General features: G+C 43.6%; 1 protein-coding gene across 6 annotated transcripts in view; it reads left to right on the top strand.

Annotated features, from left to right (window-relative positions):
* Positions 1-14,610, top strand: part of nlgn1 (neuroligin 1) — a 288,192-nt gene that overhangs the window by 219,304 nt on the left and 54,278 nt on the right. For all 6 annotated transcript variants that reach the window (XM_061683182.1, XM_061683184.1, XM_061683181.1 and 3 more), the window contains one exon: positions 6,312-6,468. In XM_061683182.1, coding sequence (XP_061539166.1) covers positions 6,312-6,468 — 157 coding nt within the window. The remainder of the gene's footprint in view (positions 1-6,311; positions 6,469-14,610) is intronic.

Here is a 14,610-nt window from a genome sequence, read left to right on the forward strand (position 1 = left end):
CACTGCAGTGATGCAGACTCTGTATCGGTTTGTCATGGTGAAGCAGGTCGATCTACAGTACATTCCTACCCTCACCTATGATCACAAGCTGTGGGTCGTTAGGGTTACAAGATCGCGGATACAAGCAGCAGAAATGTGTTTCCGCCGCTCTCCCTTAAAGGTATGTTGAGAATCTTGGCCATCCGGGAGGGGCTCAGAGTTGAGCTCCTGCTCCTCATTGAGAGGAACCAGATGAGGTGGCTCAGGCAATGCCCCCTGGATGCCTCCCTGGTGAGGTGTTTTGGCCACGTCCCACCGGGAAGCGGCCCCAAGGATGGCCTAGGGCCAGCTGGGAGAGATACTCTCCAGCGTGTCCTAGGCAGAAGAAAATGGATGGATGGTTATATGCGTTAGATCAGAGCTTCTCAAACTTTTGACACCAAGTACCGCCATCATGACCAACATCAGAATTGATTAGTGTAGTAGGCCTAAGTGTTCATCAAAATATATATATATATAATACTAGAAAGTATATTTATTATTATTATCCGCCACAATTTCAACATTAACAATGTGATTGACAACAACTGAGGCATTGATTCTTTCGTGTACCACGATTCTCCTCACTAGGGTCGCGGGCGTGCTGGAGCCTATCTCAGTTGTCATCGGGCAGGAGGCGGGGTACACCCTGAACTGGTCGCCAGCCAGTCGCAGGGCACATATAGACAAACAACCATACGCACTCACATTCACACCAACGGGCAATTTAGAGTCTCCAATTAATGCATGTTTTTGGGATGTGGGAGGAAACCGGAGTGCCCGGAGAAAACCCACGCAGGCACGGAGAGAACATCCAAACTCAACACAGGCGGGGCCGGGGATTGAACCCAGGTCCTCAGAACTGTGAGGCTGACGCTCTAACCAGTTGTCCACCGGGCCGCCACGATTTGTACTCGTACCACAATTTGAGATCACTGCCTTAGATGCTTTCCAGACTAAGGCTATTTTCCAATATTGAACTAAAAACTGAATTTGAGATGTTCTGACAACATAATACTGAACCATTTGTCTTGTAAAAATATAGTATTAAACCTCTGCCATCTGAATTGCAGAACTGTCTTGGGTGTTGATTTGCCACTAGACTTGCTCTTATCAATCATCCTGTCCATCTCCTGATTGAACTCACTTACCATAATCACGATCCTCTCTAAATTTCCCCCCACTCTATTAACTTTATGAAAGAAATCAGGCTCCTCTTTGTTAGGTGCATATATATTTGCATAACGATATCGTAATCCCATGAATTAAGGCCCCAATAGAAGTGAGTCTCCCTTTCGTGTCAGTGTGTTAAGAGTATAGATTAAACACAGAAAACTTGAATAACTGGGATACTGGCAATCTCCCGAGACCAACTAAAACAACATACTAAAATAACAAAGAATCATATTGGGTCCTGGGCAACTTTGGGGAAAAACAAAAGTTAGCTAATAGAGAAAATGCAAAGGCCTCACCACCCATGTTGTGCCATTTGGCCATCAGTCTCCCTTTCTGTTCTGCCCCACCCTTCTATACATTATCTTCTCTTCCACCTGTCATGGGTGTGTGTTCCGGTTGTTGTCTTCCCCCTGTCTCATACACACCTGCTCCTGAGAGCATCTTCACCAACTGTGCCTCGTTCACCCGAATTACACCTTGCATTTAACCTCGTGCCTCATTCTTTCTAGTCGCCAGTTCGTTGTACCTTGTCGTCGGGTTCCAGCATTCCTTGCTTCCACGTCACAGACTCACAGTAAGACTAGACCCTGTTCCGATTATCGACCTTGCCTTTTTGCCTCACATTTTTGGATACTGTTGCCTTTTTTGGATTGCCTGCCTGTGTACCGACGTCTGCCCGTATATTAAACCTCTTTTTGAAACTGTCCAGATGCTTTATCATTTTCTGTGCAGAGAATTCTTTGTCCGACCCTAAAACCATTTTGCCCAAGTAATGTTTCATTTCTGCTTTTGTTTGGGACATTGAGACTGCAGTAAAGGAAGCTCTGAAGAACACGCTTAGCCCTGAAAATTGCCCTGAAAACAGGCTTTATATGGTTCCGACCTTAAGGGGAAGAATCATCCACTGGGCTCACACTAACTATATGTCACCCAGGCATTGCCAAGACTCAATCTGTGGTCGAACAGCGCTTTTGGTGGCCCAATGTTAGAAGGGATGTTACCAATTATGTCAATGCTTGCCAGGTATGTGCTGCTAACAAGTCCTCTCGTAAACATCCTTCTGGGGAGATGCGACCCCTGCCAATACCACAACGTCCTTGGTCAGACATCCCCGTAGACTTTGTGACGGGATTACGGGCCTCGAAAGGAAATACCACAATTCTCGTCGTGGACAGGTTCTCTAAAATAGCACACTTCATTGCACTCCCGAAACTCCCCTCAGCTAAAGACACTGCCGAGTTAATGATACACCAGGTATTCAAGTTCCATGGTTTCCCCAGGAAGGTGGTATCCGATTGGGTTCCCCAATTCATTTTGCAATTTTAGACGGAGTTTTGCAATCTCATAGGTGCTACCGTCAGTCTGTCATCTGGGTTTCACCCTGAAACCAACGGACAAACCGAGAGTCTGAACCAGGATTGCCTGCCTGTGTACCGACCTCTGCCCGTACATTAAACCTCTCTTTTTGAAACAGTCCATTTGTTTTGGAGTCGTGCATTTTTGGGTCCTAGCCTCTGTTCCGTTCATGACACCACCTGTTGAGGTCAGCAGTGCCGCATCCCCACTATACACAGTGTTGATGGTGCACTGTTTCTTCCTCCTGAGATGCCAGATGGTGGACCAGAATTTCCTCAAAGCCGTCCGGAAGTTGCTCTTCATGGCCTCAGGCACTGACAACCTTCCGGCCACAGCTCCAGTCTGCCGCCTCAGCAACGGATGCATGGAACATGGCTCACTCGGACTCATTGTTCCCCAGCTCCCCCTGGACGTCGTCAAAGTTCTGCTGGAGGAGGGAGTTGAAATTCCTTCTGATTGGGGACTCTCCTATACATTCTCAGCACACCCTCACAATACGTTTAGACCTGCCAGGTTGGACCAGCATCTTCACCCTACCATCGGAGCCCACACCACCACTGCGTGGTCGACAGGTCGACATCAAGTGTCCAAAACATGGGGCCGCAAGTCTGATGACAAGACCACAAAGACGATCATCGAACTACGGCCAAGGGTGTCCTTCTGCCAAATGCACATATGGACACCCTATGTATGACCATGGTGTTTGTTATAGACAATCCGTGATGAGCACAGAAATCCAATAACAGTGCACCGCGTGGGTTATGATCGGGGAAGCCCTTCTTCCCAATCACGCCCTTCCAGGTCTCACTATCATTGCCCATGTGAGCATTGAAGTCCCCCAGAAGAACGAGGGAGTCCCCAGCAGGGGTGCTCTGCAGCACCCCCTCCAAGGACTCCAAGAAGGGTGGGTACTCTGAGCTGCTGTTGGTGATAGTCGGAATTTCTCGACCTTCCACAACAACAGGCTATTTGCCTGGCAGCGAAGTGATGCTCCATGTCCCCAGACCTTGCTTCTGTAGACGAGGATCAGACCGCCAAGGTCCCACCTTCAGTCGGCGACCAGCTCACACTGCAACCCATTTGAAAGGGGATCCACGTTACCACTTCGGGCTGTGATTCTGTCCTGGCGACTTAAGATGTGGTTTGTGAGTGTGGCTCAAATGAACAAAAATAGCACAAAAAACAGCAGCGAGGCTCTGCATCCATACCCGCTGCCAACTTTCATGTGAATTGAATGAAAAACAACAGATAAATTCATCTTTCGTTTTTGTAATTTGTTGATTATTTTATTTTGTATTTTTATTTTTTGAGTTTCATGTTTGGGTAGCGGCACGGTGGCGACTGGTTAGAGCGTCAGCCTCACAGTTCTGAGGATCCGGGTTCAATCCCCGACCCCGCCTGTGTGGAGTTTGCATGTTCTCCCCGTGCCTGCGTGGGTTTTCTCCGGGCACTCCGGTTTCCTCCCACATCCCAAAAAACATGCATGGATTGGAGACTCTAAATTGCCCGTAGGCATGACTGTGAGTGCGAATGGTTGTTTGTTTCTATGTGCCCTGCGATTGGCTGGCAACCAGTTCAGGGTGTACCCTGCCTCCTGCCCGATGACAGCTGGGATAGTCTCCAGTACGCCCGCGACCCTAGTGAGGAGAAGCGGCTCAGAAAATGGATGGATGGATGTTCGGGTAGTAATGTAATGCTGAAATTACTCATTTTACATTGGTTCATGTTTACTACAAAATGAAAGTCTGGATTAAGGAAGTAATGTTTTCAAATGCATTTAGACATATCTAGGAATTAAAAATGTCCAATAAAACAAAGTTTTGATTTTACACAATTTCTGCATTCCACGTTATAGAATTTTTATCCAGAAACGGTTGTTTATTTTTTTGTTAGTCTTAATAATACAGCCACAGCTGTCATATAAGTCTATTGTTTTAAATTTGTCAATGTTTTAAATGATCCTTTTCTCTTTATTCTTTGCATGCTACACAGCAACATATCAAAACTTCTACTAATTACAAGTCACTACAAACATGCATTGCGAACGAGAAATGCGGGTGGCTTTGGGGGATTGAGGCTGGGGAAACACAAACGATCAGCTTTGCCAACTTTGCATTGTATCAATTATCATTAGAAATGGGTGTAAAGGGTAAGATGTGAAATCTATCACTCTGTTAAAGCACTTTCTCCACTCAGATTGATACATGTTTGTATACCAACTTCACCATTGTATCACCATTGTATCATTGGAACATTTTAGCTATTCTCTTTTGAAAAAGTACTTCACCACACGGCATGATAACAAATCCTTATTGAACTGCCTTTGTGACTGTATACAGGTTGCAAACCTGCTTCATGTTTCCATAGAAACTGTTAGCATATTAGCATTGTATCAGTTCTCATTAGCAACACTACCTGACTACAGGACATGTTGTTAAATGTCTATTGTAATGGCTTCTATACTCACGTTGCTCTTGCTTTATCTTGGCGTACTAACTGTTTTATGTGAGCACATCATTGAGGTACCAGAATAACATTTGAGTCCACACAAATTCTTAGCGTACTATGAGTTAGCATATGCTAACAACCATCACACTGTGCTGCCAAATACAAGATAATTTGTAATAATTTGAAGGTGTCACAGACTGAAAACAAGGTCTGATAGACTATGGCCATTTCCACACGTTAATGAAGTCTATGTGTCACTTTTTCATTGTCGGTAAACACGGAATCATTTAAAGAAATGTGTGTCACCAAAAATTGTGAATTAAGAAGCCTGTGTGATGTAAACATACTCATAAAATGGTGGGAATACAAAGTGAACAAGAAAGGAGACATTTGTGTCGACTATGACAAGGTAGAACTTCTGTTATGGAACGAAAGCCCAGATCACTGCCCAGGTAAAGAACATCCGACATAGTGATCCACGATTGTTGTTGGCAGTACTCGTGCACCATCATGCGAGAACTGGGACTACCGCGTCATCATGTCAGGAAAGATCCGTAACTGTACAAACTGAATTGCAGGAGGAGTGTTTTCAAATTTAGTCACACTGGGATCTGGTTAGAAAAATTAGCACATTTGTGCTCCCAGGCGGCACGGTGGCGACTGGTTCGCGCGTCAGCCTCACAGTTCTGAGGACCTGGGTTCAAGCCCCGCCTGTGTGGAGTTTGCATGTTCTCCCTGTGCCTGCATGGGTTTTCTCCGGGCACTCCGGTTTCCTCCCACATCCCAAAAACATGCAAGGTAGGTTCATTGAAAACTCTAAATTGCCCATAGGTGTGAATGTGTGTGCGAATGGTTGTTTGTTTATGTGTGCCCTGCGATTGGCTGGCAACCAGTTCAGGGTGTACCCCGCCTCCTGCCCGATGATAGCTGGGATAGTCTCCAGCACGCCCGCGACCCTAGTGAGGAGAAGCGGTTCAGAAGATGGATGGATTTGTGCTCCCATAATGCCAATTCCATCTCGATGAAATGTAGTAACAATAAAAATAAAAATTAAATTTGTGGATATACTTAAAGTAGTTCCAGTGTGGACAGGGTCTGCGTAAGCAAAGCAAAGCAAATTTAGTTATATGGTGCATTTGATACACAAGATAACTCAATGTGCTTTAAATGATTACAAGCATTTGAAAACAAAGAGGGGGAAAATTAGACCAAAAAGGACAAAGTACAAATAATTTAATTGTTTTGCAAACAATGAAATTGAACTTTTTATTATATTTAGTTTCTCCCTGTTCACATTTTGCTCTTATTTTCAGGGACCCGAATCAGCCTGTACCCCAGGACACCAAATTCATCCACACAAAGCCCAACCGCTTTGAAGAAGTGGCATGGACACGCTATAACCAGAAAGACCAGCTTTACCTGCACATAGGCCTCAAGCCCCGTGTCAAAGAGCACTATCGCGCCAACAAGGTAGTCTGTCTTTTCAGTCCGACATAGTAAAGAATGATGTAAAACATGTTCTAAAACAAATGCTGACAATCTAACCCCCCCCCCCCCCCCAAAAAAAAATAAATGTACCAGCATACCGTACATGTGCAAAGTATTCACAGTGCTTCACCTTTTTCCACATTTCATGTTACAGCCTTATTCCAAGGTTGACTAAAATTCTACACGTAACAAAAAAAGTATAAAGGGAACTTTTCATCAAACTTTTGGCAGCTTTATGGCCAGTATGGCTCCATCGTGCTGTCATAAAAAGTAGCATGTGGTATAATTAAGAAGCCCTAAAGTGGTTATAAAACAATAAAAATGTAAATTCAAAGACTATAATACTATTATAAGACTAAAATGAAACTGGCACTTTAAAGGGTTGTAAAACAATAAAACCAGCACTTCAAAGGGTTGTACAAAAATACATCAGGAAACATGTAATTATATTGTCTCTTATAAAGCAAAAAGGCATCAGGGTGAGGGGTCATGCGAGGTCACCCCTAGAACATGCCCGAGCAAATGTCTGGGAGGAGGGGGAAAGATGGGAGGAAGGGTTAGGGGTCACCCACGAACATGTTGTGCATTGTCGAGGCTAAGTCAGGAAACGAGTTTCAGGCCAGTGGCCGCGCATGGACCAAGGAGGGGAGGGGTGAGTGTGTGCTTATTTTAAACCAGTAAAGAAGCATATTTAAAACAATAGAACTGCTACTTCAGATAGTCGTAAAACAGCACAGGCTACAATATTGCCTATCGTAAAATTTTAAAAATGGTACCAGGAAAGAAGAATATTCAGGACATCAGCGGACGTTCTCAGGCCAGATTCAATGTGTGACTTTCTCTAGGAGTGGCAGGAGGAAGGAAGTGGTTATTGAAACAGCACAGGCCACATTGTTGCCTATCGTAAAGCAATAAAAATAGGGCATGCACGAACATGTTGCGACATGACTGGGGCAAGTCAGGAAACACTTGTGGTTGACATAGGTTCAGTGTGAGGAGTCTATCAACTTTTAGCAGAAACTATGGCTCTTTCATGAGGTCAGACATGATCATGGTGTCACATGGTATTATATTGTCCCTTGTAAATCAATAAAACGGGCGCTTCAAGAGTACAACATCACAGGCTGTAACATTACATCCTTGTAAAGGAATAAAAATAGGTCACGCACGAACATGTGACATTTTGGGGGCAACTCAGTGCAAGACTCGGCAGGAGACACGGGGTTGACATCGGGTCAGTGGGAGGATTCTATCAACTTCTAGCAAAGAAAAATGTAACCTTGGTATTGAGGGACAACTGTGACCCTGGACCTCGCAGGGGGCAGGTTTCGTGTTGAATCCATGAGAGTGCCCATCTCTGGGAGGGGAGGGGTGAGTGCACGTTATTTTAAACCGGCAAAGGAGCATTTTTAAAACTCTTCAAAAACATTTCACACATGACATCAATCCACAAAATTACATTTTATGTTTTAATATGACTGGTGAAAGCAAAGTGTGTGTCAACATCCACAATTCCTGCTAAAATGTATACCAGCATTTCCAAACATGTAATAATTGTTGAGCTAATGCAATTAGAGAGCAGACTATTATACTGGAGTAGTGTAGCAGATGAGGGTATAAAGGTTAAGGTTATTCTTGATCATGCAATGAGTGGTTCAACTCCCGAAGCGGGCGCTACACCAAGCGCTACAGTGACTCGGGGAAGTGCAGCTACTGGAGCCAGCAAACTAGCTAAAATGGCCACCAGTAGCTCTGATGCTAACGATTCACGATTCAAAGGCTCCCCAGACACTTCATCCAAGAGCCAAAGCTTGTTTCAAAACTTGATAAACAACGACTCTCGCTCAGGGAAGACATGTCAGTGCTAATCCAGGAGTCGGTTAAACTTTTACAATCATCACTGGCCACATTCCTTAAGATGGTGAATAACTTGAATGGCTGCCTCATGGCGGCAGAAACTTTGGCTGGGAATAACTTTGAGGGCATTTCAAGCACGGAGAAAACATTTAAGCTACAGGAGACCGTCAATAAATCGCTACAAGAGCGGCTTAAGGACTTAGAAAACAGGTCTCACAGAATCATCCTCCAGATAATTTGTTTCCCCGAGGGAAGTGAAAAAGGCCGGGACCTAATGAGTTTATGTCTGAGCTTTTTATGAAAAACGCTGGCCTCAAGGTACTCTCCACACCCCCAGAGGACGAGAGAACTCCCTTGCCCCAACACCTGGACCGGGAGGGAAGCCCAGGCCCTTTCTGATATGATTTTATAGTTTTCAAGTGAAGGAGAAAGTGTTTCGCCGAACCCGACAACATGAGCTGAAATACGGTGACGTTGTGCTTTGTGTGTATCCGGATGTAAGTGCTGCCACTGGGAGGGATCAAGCTTTATCTAACAAGGTCAAACAAACTCTTTATCAAAAAGGAATTAAAGTTCACGTTTCCCTGCACATCTGCAGGTTGTCCATGGAGATGAAACCTTCCCCTTTGAGACCTTTTTGGAAGCACATACGTTCTACGAAGAGTGAGTGATTGCCGCAAATTAACTGGCAGTCAGGCCCTGCGAGCTGTTAATTACTCCTACTTTATTTTTTTTAATTTTTATTTTTTTGGCGGGTTGGAGTATTCTGCTTGCCCAAGAACCATTTCCCTCATTAGCTGTTCGCTACCATCTGAATTTGCTGTTTGACGGTCATCTTCGGTTAACATCATGGTATCCATGGAAAAAAAAAGTTTTTGTTAACCAAAGGCGCGTTCCAGGAGTGAAATACATACTTCTCATATTCTACTGCTACGTATGGACCTTGTTTTCCTCTAATTATGCAGTTTTGATGTCACATGTGAGGTGAACTTTTTTTTTCTCTTCCCTTCTTTTTGTGATTACAGCTTTGGTACATCGTAATACAATATTTATGCAGGGATTGCATTTGATGTGCATCCCACGCCTGAGACACAAAAATGAGCAGGGATGCGTAAACCATGATGAATCTGCGTCCAAAGACGCACAGCTTTGCTTAGCCACGTATGTATGTGTGTTGGTAAAGTGCTCCAGCAAATCATTATCTACTAAAAGTACGAGTACTCTCTTGGTGGTAGCCAATCAGAGGCTGAGTAGGGGAGGTTATCGTTCCATAAATGCAAAGGAGATTTTTTTTCCGGGCTTGATAAATTGCCATTGTTGTGGTAACACCCAGCACACCGCTCACGAAAGCAGCAAGCTGCTGGTGGAATGCCGTTGGCAATAGATGCACACAAGTGCAGCACTTTAAGGAAACTCAAAAATTTGTTCATGGCTTAAAGTGCTCCAGTGTAGTGCCAGAAATCCAGTGTATGATTTTTTTTTTACAAGACTCACCCTCGGTATGTGTGTCTTTAAATAAACAAAACACATGACATGGGAACAAGCGCCGCAGATACAACTGTACGTCTGCAGTAAAATCCTCGACCATACCGTTTGTAATTGTTTGGTTATCTTGTATTTCCCTCTCACCGCTACTGAGGGGGAGTTAATTTACTTGAGTTTTTCCTCCAAGTGGGGAGGTGACACCGCTCGCTGCCATGAGCCTCACAATCGATCCTGCAGGGTGGGGGAGTCTGCCTATTTCTGGGCAGCCCACTGTGGCCAGCCAGTTTGCTGCTCTCTGCCAAAATGAAACATATATAACCGCAAGGAATGTTTGAAGTATAGTACAGATAGCTTTTTTTTTTTTTTTTTTCCTGTTCGGCAGTTAGGTCAAGCAGACAGGAAGATCTGTATCCCTTTTACGCTGGAACAGTTTTACTGTGTCACTGTAGACTTTTTAAGCCGCCACTGTGACACAGTTTCTTCGTATTCTAATGGATATTTGAGAATTACAGTCGTTCAGTCAAACAGAACAAAGTTTTTAAAGGGGAGTGACAGAAAAAACAAAGGAGAGTGAAAAGGTAACAATAATATCGGAAAAGAAGACAACAAAAGACAAAGCACTAGCTTTAAATTCGAATGTTGTATGGGTCAGTAGTGCTGCACTCTGTGAGGGAAGAAAATATAGGACAGGGACAGGAGGGGCAGCATGCAGGACAGGGGTCGTGGACAACTGAAGTGCCGTGGGAGTGGCTATGGTTATTGTAAACATCTGTAGGACCAGAGTGCAAGTGAGGGGGTACCCAAGAACTTCGCATCGTTATTATTTGTCGCAATGATTGAGTGGCCCCACACCCAGCGAATAAGTCCCAGGGGTGTGTGGCTGCAGACACATGCAAGCGAATTGACACCGTTTCGCATGCACATTAACCGTCAAAAGTATCCCGTAATTGCTATGCCTGAACACTGGCACCCCACCCAATTGAGAGGCAGGGTTGGGCCCAGTAGTCCACCCGAGAGTGGCCTGGTGGACGGGACACCTCCCACAGCAAGGGATCCAGGGTGGTCCACCGGCCCCACCGAGGCGCCCCGAAAACCGGCCATCCGGAAGGAGGCCACAGGGACCCAACGCCACACCCCACGCCAAGCAGCCATCCAAGCCAGAAGAGCCCGGCCTCAGGATCACCGCCATGAGCCTAGTGAGAACCCACCTCCCCCCCCCTGTTACTATGACTGCCAGGTCCCCGACTGGCAGTCATAGTTGCTAGGTGTTTGGACAGAGCACAAGCGATACCCACAGGTAGCGGAAAGCCACTGCAACCCCGGATTAACTAATTACCATCTTCACTGGACTTGAATGTGATATAATATTTTAAGAAGTACAACTAGTGATTGTATTTCTGCACATTTGAATGTCTGATGTCAAATCTGTTTGTCAACTGAACCGGATTAAATGTTTCACCCCACACAACATAAATGCCACATTGCAAATATTACAGTGTTCCCAACAATCACATACACTTGAAACATTCATTACAGGGGTTAAAGAGGATGGGCGCGTGACAGTGCAAAGTCGGAAAATGGTCTCGTTATCTTAAATCCAATACTTAATACCTTATTCCAGTGGTTTTAAACTATAAATTATCCTAAAATTAAATCCGATTCTAGAGGTGCGGTCTGCCTTTCATTTGGTCAAAAGGGGCCGGCCTCGCCCTCTGAAGTGGATGAAAGGCCGACGCTCCTTTCGCCTGCGCTCTCCCTCTCGCTCGCTCTCTCACTCTCTCGTTGTTCAACCTGCCGAAGATCTGGCCCAGCCCGGGAGCCCCACCTCTCACCACGAGGTGCCGAAGGCTAGGAGACACCGAACTTCCCTGCCTCGCTGCCAAGTGTGTACCGCAGGAAGGACCTGCCAACTCCCCGAAGCTACCCTTTTTGGGTGTGGGGCACTTTACGGACAGGGCTCTGTTGGGAAGTAATTGCAGAGCAAATTTTTCGCTGACCGCGTGTCAAGCATTGCCACTGCCAGCGCGCCGGCCATCCTGCACCTGAAGTGTGTCTATTCTTCTTTCCTTCCTTTTTCTCCAAACCACCCCTCGTGAGCGCTCTTGCCAACCCCCAGAAGGTCGACCCGCCTGCCTGAATTGGTCAACACACACAAGTCCAACTTGCGGTCGACTAAAAGTACAGATTAGTGCATATTTGGGTTTAAATTAACGAGAACAAGAATCCCCAACTATATTCATTTGTCACTACCCGCTCATTCCACCCTCACATCACAAGTCAGTCTCCTTTGCCGATGTTCGTCTGTCCTGTCTTCCCTTTGTAGATTCCCCATGTTAGATCTCATTGAATTTTCTATAAAAATTCACTACCGGCATCAGTTGTATTCGAGGGTTCGAGAAAAAAACCTCTGTCCGTCTAAAACTCTAATTCATGTAGCATCCTTCAAATTACGAGACTGCGAAAAAAAAGTTTTCTGGTCACTTTCCCTACATTTTATACATAAAAAGTGACGTGGTTCCCTGTTGGATTTATCTCACCAAACATTATAATGAATAAACACAAAAGGAATGAAGACGTTGGTCATTTTACTCATGAGGAGGGCGCATGGGAGATTGTTCAGGTTACAGCCTCTCAACACGCTCTAAACAATCTCTCCCGTCGCTCCTGCATTTATTTGAAAATAGGGAGGTTTCTAAGTTTACAAGACATAACGTACTAAGCTACAAGACACAACACACTAAGGGTAGGGTTTCAAGGTGAAAACATGGCACCTGCCACGTCCCGGCCACGTCCTTCTCTCAGATGATTCCTGCTGAGTCATCTTCTTGAAGGCGAGACATCTTTCTTTCTAAACATTGTCCATAATACTAATGCAAGCTAAGCAAATAAATGATAACTTCTACAATATATCTAACATTTCCCTCCTGTTTATCATGTATTTGCACAAATTCTCATATCATCTTACAGTCACTTCATTTCGATTTTTTAACTGTAGAATCATTTTTATGAAACAAATACATTTATACTCAGAGTAAATTTGTCATACATGAATTTTGTAGTTTAAACATCGTAATCATCTGAATCAGGAAACAAATCAGTTAAAGCAAAATCATCATCATCATCTTTATCATCAAACAGTAATGGATACATCATCTCCATACGGTTCTCCATGGGGTTATGGCTGTGGTGATTAATTTACTGATTAAAGCCCGAATGCATGGGATACAACAACATCCACAAAATGTCAGAATGGCTGCAAAAACAGCAATTGATATCAATATTGGTGAAATTAGGGTTTTATATTTACCAAAAACGTCCATCCAGCTGTCCCACAAGGAGTGTTGATTGAGGGTCCGTAGACCATCGATGGCTCTGGTCAAGCTGCCATCTGAAGCAGTATTGTTTGTTCTCCAAACATACCGCAAACACCTCCCTCTCTTGCGAGGAGTGTGTCGACAGCTATGCGGTTTTGGAACGTCCTTGAAGAGGTAGCTTTGAGCTGCTCATGCACAGCTTCCAACCCACTCTGAGTCCAATTTCCTAATCTCTGTACATTGAAGTGGATATAGTTTATCCCATCAACATTTTTATTAATCGTACACCACCAGCATATGAAGTCCTCCTGCAACTTGGTCAGCTAATTTGTATTGATTAGGAACCCCACGAGGAACACCTATGGCGTTGATGTATATTTTATGTTGGATAATTTTGCCTCTGCCAGGATAAATCTATTTTTTGTCTATGTTCTAGATTGGACAAAACATATTAGTTTGATTTTAACGATTTAACTTAATATTACGCTAAACCGGAATATTTATCCTAAATTAATAACATTTTTATGTATATATATATATGTATATATGCATTCATATACGCTACACTGTTATCAACTAAAAGTGTCAATTTGAGCAAATTCTACGATTTCCTGAGCTCCATAAAGTCCTCAAAGTCCTTTTGTGTGGAAATATAAATAACCAGGTCCTTTTTTTCATCAGCTGATTATCTGTTCATAAATTAGTTATTTTATGATCATAAATTGGTTATCCATCCATAACCTGATTATCTGGATGCAGTAATCCCCCTTCCAGTCCACCTCCGCAGTAAGTGAAATTCGTAAAATAGAGAAATCCTATTTAAATACACTCCATGTTTTTGTTGCATTTATGGCACTTAAATTTTTTCAAACGCCTTTAAATGACTAAAAAAATACAAACATGCAAACACATAACTACAGGGTGATTGAAAATTGTAATTTATTTCTGAACTATAATCCTTACAAGAAATGAACATGAGAAGAAAATGTACTGCATAGAGTTTTATTTAAAATTCGATATGGCCGCCAGCATTAGCCACCAGTTTCTCAGGCCGCCTGGGAACCGCATTAACTGATTTCACAAAGAACTCTTGTGGGATGGAAGACATATCTTCTCGTATTCGCCTTCAAGTTCTTCCAAAGTTGTTAGTTTGGTAGAATAGACTTGCTCCTTTAATCATGGAACACACACAAAAATTGAGAAAAATATTACATCTTATGAATAAATTATAAGTCTTTTAACAACACACACAAAAATTAAGAAAAATATTACAGCTTATGAATAAATTATAAGTCTTTTAAAATAGGGAGTTACTTTTCAATCACCCTGTATATTGAGAGAGAGCAAGAGCAATGGATAACACGAAAATATTACACAAACAGCATAAAAGAAAGTGTAAAAAGTGTACAAAATATACAGTGTTAAAAAAAACTGTAAAAACAGCAATAGACATCTGCAATATAGCGGG

This window comes from Phycodurus eques, chromosome 8 (genome assembly GCF_024500275.1).
Source record: "Phycodurus eques isolate BA_2022a chromosome 8, UOR_Pequ_1.1, whole genome shotgun sequence".
Lineage (NCBI taxonomy): Eukaryota > Metazoa > Chordata > Actinopteri > Syngnathiformes > Syngnathidae > Phycodurus > Phycodurus eques.